Source organism: Thunnus albacares, chromosome 7, assembly GCF_914725855.1.
Source record: "Thunnus albacares chromosome 7, fThuAlb1.1, whole genome shotgun sequence".
NCBI classification, from domain to species: Eukaryota; Metazoa; Chordata; class Actinopteri; order Scombriformes; family Scombridae; genus Thunnus; species Thunnus albacares.
In genome coordinates this window covers 20,515,251-20,521,841 of record NC_058112.1, presented here as the reverse complement: position 1 = coordinate 20,521,841, position 6,591 = coordinate 20,515,251, and the positions used below count along the sequence as shown (strand labels likewise).

Here is a 6,591-nt window from a genome sequence, read left to right as displayed (position 1 = left end):
ACATCTCCGACCTCTGTACCTCCAAGTACAACTGGTGGGACAACCACAACCACAAAATCAACAACCCCAACCGCTGTACCTCCTACTACAACTAAGGGACCAACCCCAACCACAACAGAGGAGCCAACCACGACCACAAAATCTACATCTCCAACCTCTGTACCTCCAAGTACAACTGGTGGGACAACCACAACCACAAAATCAACAACCCCAACCGCTGTACCTCCTACTACAACTAAGGGACCAACCCCAACCACAACAGAGGAGCCAACCACGACCACAAAATCTACATCTCCGACCTCTGTACCTCCTAGTACAACTGGTGGGACAACTTCCATTTCCACAACACCTGAATCACCTGTCACTGGTTCCACATCCACAGTGCATCCACCAACAGCCCCCATTATCAGCACCCAGACAACCCCAGCATCTCAAACTACACCATCAACAATAACCACACTGAGTTCCACGACACAATGCTTCTGTGTAGTTAATGGAAAGCAATATAAGCCAGGTAAGAAAGTAAATAAAGTTATTATGTCTATAACAAGCTATATGAGTTTGTTTCTTTTAAAGATCTACCACTGTCTATTCAAGTATTCCTTTTTTTCCTCACCTTTAGGGGAGAAAATACTTGACATGGAACACATTGGATCAGGTGTATGTCTCACAATGATATGTTCTGATATTTGTGAGATTAGCAACAAGACTGAACCTTGCAGGCCGACGCCTTTTCCTACACCCACACCCAAACCTGTACCTGACTGCCCTGAATGGGGTGTAGCAGTAAGAATCTTAATTTATCTAGCACATCAAAACATACTATTTATGTTATACTCATAGTACTTGAGAAGTACAAATAACCTTTCCTTTTTTGCTAAATACTTCAAAATATGCTTGATTTTCTCTCTTTTTTTCATTTTACACCAGCAAAATGAGACATTCTTACTGTGCAACTGCACCTTAGCAAGATGCATTGAGAACAATACAATTGAAATAATTCCTTATGAATGTCCACCCCTTGAACCCATCACTTGTACCAATGGAAAGAAACCTGTTCTTGTGTATGATGAGAATTACTGCTGCCACTATTACGCTTGTGACTGTAAGTTATTCTTGGTTAAAAGGATATATGATATATTTATGTTTATATTTTCCTGTTAAATACATTTTTGATTAGAACCTCAAACTTTTTTTGTTTCTTTTCAGGTGTATGTGAAGGCTGGGGAGATCCTCATTACATCACATTTGATGGACTCTTCTACAGTTATCAAGGAAACTGTACTTATGTTTTGATGGAAGAGATGTCACCAAAATATAATTTGAAGATATATATTGATAATGTCTATTGTGATCCCACTGAAGATGTTTCCTGTCCGCGATCTATAATTATATTATATCAATCACAAATTATCACACTCAAGAATCATAACCTTAACTTTGGAGAAGCAGATATGGAGGTAAAACAATATATGGTCATGTGAAAGTCTTATCTCATGACCATTCCTTAAACTCACCAGACTAACTTTGAGTAGATCATTATTGACAATGTAGATGGAATAGCAATGATTGATCGTTGTCCTTTTGTCAAACTATATATATATTATTTTTTGTTATCATATTTTTCCCTTTAGGCTTTAATAGATGGAGTAAGTCTGAAACTACCTTATTCACAACAAGGTGTGAAGATCATGAATTCTGGCATTACCATGGTTTTGGAGATCTCTCACCTAAAAGTGATCATTACATTTGGAATAACTGGCTTCAGTGTGACCCTTCCATATCAATACTTTGGCAACAATACACAGGGCCATTGTGGTAAAATCATCTCTCTCTCCAGTGGTCACATTATTAAATCATTAGTTTGAGATAAGACAATTATATTAACTATTATGTGACTCTGCTGACAGGAACATGCAACAACAACCAGGCTGATGACTGCATGTTACCTGGAGGCCGGCTGCTGCAAAATTGTGCTGTGATGGCTGACTATTGGCCTGCATCAGACATTCACAAACCCAACTGTAACATACCACTTGTACTCCCCACCGACATACCTGAATCCCCACAAATCTCATCTCCATGCAAGCTAGACTCCATTTGTGATCTGCTTAAGAGCAGGTAGACATTCTCTAATCCATTTATTGGTGTTGATTTATCCCCATAACTTTGATATTTTGCAGTTTTTCTCAGCTTTTTCATTTTATCAAAATATGAAGTGTTTTTTTTCATCCAGTTTTGATTTGTGTTTTACTCCCACAGTGTGTTTGCAGAGTGCCATCCCCTTGTCGCTCCTGACAAATTCTACCAAGGTTGTGTTTTTGATAGCTGCCATGTTTCCAACCCAGCGGTGCAGTGCACAAGTTTGCAGACCTATGCTGCTGCCTGTGTGCAGGCTGGAGTTTGTGTGCACTGGAGGAACCACACCACAATGTGTGGTAAGCACCCCCTAATTATTTTACTGTAAATGCTGGGATCAGTGGAGTCAGGAGGGGCAACTCATGTTTTTACATTTAACACACATTGAACAGGCTGTTTTACATTTTATTATATACAGTACGTAGGTAATATGTAGAACCAATTATATTGAGTTCTTTTCTTCATTAACAGCCAGTGACTGCCCATCAAACAAAGTTTACAAGGCATGTGGTCCTGCAGAACAGCCAACCTGTCAAGACAAGTAAGTCTCAACGAAAATGAAGTGTATTCATTTTATGATTTATTGTACACGTATTTCCTGAGACTAGGATCATAATGGACAATGGCAACTACAATGTATTAAATCAATTGTCTTTTAGACATCTGAAAGGAGTACCATCAACTGTTTTTATAGATTTTGTTCTTTATGATTGCATTTTACAGTCCTATTGATCCAATCATGAACTTCACAACTGAGGGCTGCTTTTGTCCTGATGGAATGAAACTCTTCAACAAGGAGTCCGGCATATGTGTTGATAAGTGTGGTGAGTGTGGTGTATATCCTCTAGTCTTATCATTAAGCTGTTTATTTCATATCACTCATTAAGTCCTACGGGATTGTTAATTTTCCACAATGCTCATTTCCCAACAGGATGTCTTGATCCTGAGGGCATTCCTCGTGAGGTGAGCCAAGTCTTCTACTCAGTTAAAATCCCAGCTGTGTTGTTTACTTGTTGCAAGAGACAATTAACTCACTAATGTGGTTTATTCTTTCAGGTAAATGAAAGGTTTGAGTACAAATGCCAAAACTGCATCTGTGATGAGTCCACCAAGACTGTGACTTGCAAGCATAAGGTGTGCCCAGCACCACCTCTAACAAGCTGCACTGGTCCAGGGTTCGTCCTTGTCAACCAAACTAGTCCATCAGACCCCTGCTGTACTTCCTATGTCTGCCGTAAGACATGTAGCATCATTTGTCTTTCAGAATGCTTTACATTTATGTCCATTTTTAACGGTGGCTGTTAGCTATTTACTCTCACCATTTTATCATCTCCACAGAGTGTCGCAGCAATACTTGCCCAGTCAACATCATGAAATGTCCAGTTGGATATCGGCCAACTGTTAGTGTTCCAGAGGGAAAATGCTGTCCAGAACATACATGTGGTGAGTGCTCGAATTCACAGTTCAACTTCATATAAACTCTAATGACTGCATTGATATTTTCGCATGACTTTCATTGACTTGGCTCACGTCTTCATTCTAGATCCTGAGAGGGTTTGTGTCCACAAACAAATTGAATACCAGGTAAATAAGTTGTTGAATAAGTTTGTCACATAATTCATTAATATATCACTTTTGTCATTTAATGATTTTTGCTGCACTTTAAGGTCTGTATGGCTGAAAACATGAGTTTGAACACATTTCCTCTTTATTTTCTAGCCTGGTGCTTCAATTCCTGGGAATCTATGTGAGAATTGTACCTGTACCAATGAGGTGGACCCCAAATCCAGTTTATTGAAAATGACTTGTGAGCTTCTGCAATGTGAAGAAAAATGTGACAAGGTATGAGAAATTACATCCATTATTTTCATGTACACAAAAATTACAAGAGTGAAGTTGTAAAACTGGACTTGGCGACTTATTCCTCCTTTTTTCTCAGGGTTATGAATATGTGGAAACGGATTCAGATATATGCTGTGGGAGGTGTGTACAGACACACTGTGTCTTAAATCTTAATGATACCGAACATTTATTGCCGGTAAGTTGGATCGTCTCTGTTGGCTATGCCTTTACATGTTCAAGTTTAATAGCCAAAAGTATCTCAGTATTTTGATATCTGCATGTGCTCCTGCTCTTCAGCAAGGAGAAACCTGGTCACCACCTGGGAATATGTGTGAGCATTACACCTGTGTTAAGAGTGGTGAGACTTTAATAACCATGCGTTCACACATTGTCTGCCCGCAATTCCAGGAGAGCAACTGCCAACCTGTAAGTTATCACTTTCAACAAATTCATCTGGATTGACTGTGTCTTTGAGAATAAAAATTTACTATGAAAGAAACTCTATTGATGTTGTATATTCCCCTCCTCAGGGCACAATTCAAACTGCAGCAAATGGCTGTTGTAAAACTTGTGAGTATCTTTGACATTTTCTTTACTTTTGAATAGAATGTAATTACATAAAACAAGCTAACTGTGTGTTTCTTTTGAAAAGGTGTGGAGAAGGAGAAGGCCTGCAAGTTAGAATTCATGAAAATCCACATTATGCACAAGGGCTGTTGGTCTAAGGAGGAGGTAGATGTTCCATATTGTGAGGGATCCTGCAACACTTTCACCAAGTAAGGATGATATTACATTATAAGAATAATAAAAATACAATATTAGAACATTTCTCATTCCTCTGGAAAGTCACAAAACCATAAACATTTGGACATTTTAAAAATGCTTAGGTATGCAGTGTTCCCCCTATGATAGTACAGGCCTGGTGGGCCACCAGGCCAAAAATATTTTCTTAATGCCAAAAATGATGCCAAATACCCATTCATTCGAAAATCAATAGCATGTAAATAATAGTCCGTGTTGTTGCCTGGGAAACTGCAGGTAGCTTAACTCCTTTAAAGGAATAGGGCAGTGCGTAAGTGTAAGCATAAGCAGCTGCTAATCACCCCCCACTCCCCCTTCCCCAACCTAGGGGAAACACTGGTATGGTTTGTAAAAATTTCAAGTTAATTGATTAAGTTAATTAATCCCACCTCTGCTTTCTTCAGGTACTCTAGAGCAGCAGGTGCTATGCGGCATTCTTGCACATGCTGTAAGGAGACACGCTACAGCAATCGCACTGTTGACTTGCTATGTCTCAATGGAGAAGTGGTTCCTCACACATACATCCATGCGGAGGAGTGTGGCTGTCGCCACACAGACTGCACCACAGCTACAGTATATCCAGCTCGCAAGAGGCGAAGCTTCACACTGGTGTAATTGAAAATCTGTATGGAAAGTTCTTCCCCTATTGCCCTAACAATCATTGCATCTCTGTAATTGACACTATAGAGAAGGCATTTATCAACTGATCAAATAAAAAGATGCATCTATGTTCATGTCTCATCTTTTCTATTTTCTTGTTTAAGCAAATTCAAATAAACACATGGTGCCTGATCCATAGCCTGATCAGCAAATAACACACAGACCACCAACATGAAATTAGAATGTCAGAGTGGTGCCCAGAAACGACACAGCAGACTTCTTTGCCAAACTTCATCTAAAAATAATTATGTTTGGAAATGCAGTTTTCCCTCCCTATGAATGACGGCAAGTAACAGACAACTCACGCATCTCTGGATCCTTTGGATAGTAATAATGTTAATGTTTAACCTTTACCACAGCTGAATTACCATATCGATTAAGCGATCAGTAAAGTTATCACCTGACCATAGCCAGTTTAACACATCTAAAGCTGATGACACATTACTTTGAGCTCCTGCTGGAAAATAAAGTGAACAGTGAAAATATTAACCCCTATTTCCCTTTTTACTTCTTTTAGGATGTCATTTTACTTCACACTGACAGTATCATATGCTATATATTCTGTATCAGCTTGTTCCAGCACTTCATTGAAGCTGTATGATGTTTATGCTGAGTAAAATATTCAATTTATTTTTATGAGTTTTAGGGCTTCATCATTATATCAAATACAAATATTCTAGATATCTTGTACACCCTTAGATTTCCGCAAAATTCAGACAGGGATATCTGGTATCTTTGGAATCTGTGTCTAAAAAAGTCATGACTAGGTTTAATGGCTATAATCAACAAAATACATCAATATTTATAAGTCTTTCAACAGAATTACTTTTTTCACTCATTTATAATAAACTGGGCCTCATGTGAAGTAACTAAGGCTGTTCCTGGAGCACCACAGTCTGCTGATGAGTTGTAAGTCTCTGTAACTACATGAGCACAGCTGACTCACTAGTGCAGGCAGTGTGTGCACCTTTAGCAGTGGGCCAGACTCAGTCACCTGCTGCTCATCTAGTGGCACTCAAGCACAGGTCATGGCATCTCCTGCTCAAATTATTTCTGAAAAAAAAACATACCAACAAAAAGACATTTAAAATACATTTTGGTACACAGATGTAATACACTCAATTGGCAGTTTATTAGGTACACCTAGTT

General features: G+C 38.9%; 1 protein-coding gene across 1 annotated transcript; it reads left to right on the top strand.

The window, feature by feature from the left end:
• The first annotated feature begins 255 nt into the window (after window positions 1-255).
• Window positions 256-5,511, top strand: LOC122985900 (intestinal mucin-like protein). The gene is made up of 19 exons (XM_044356908.1): window positions 256-514; window positions 623-786; window positions 931-1,105; window positions 1,210-1,460; window positions 1,635-1,818; window positions 1,911-2,121; window positions 2,263-2,438; window positions 2,611-2,680; window positions 2,863-2,963; window positions 3,071-3,102; window positions 3,196-3,373; window positions 3,478-3,582; window positions 3,683-3,723; window positions 3,859-3,981; window positions 4,079-4,177; window positions 4,279-4,407; window positions 4,512-4,551; window positions 4,634-4,757; window positions 5,187-5,511. Exons 2-19 carry the CDS (start codon window positions 640-642, stop codon window positions 5,395-5,397), a joined length of 2,397 nt encoding a protein of 798 aa, XP_044212843.1. The 5' UTR covers window positions 256-514; window positions 623-639; the 3' UTR covers window positions 5,398-5,511.
• Window positions 5,512-6,591: the final 1,080 nt, after the last annotated feature.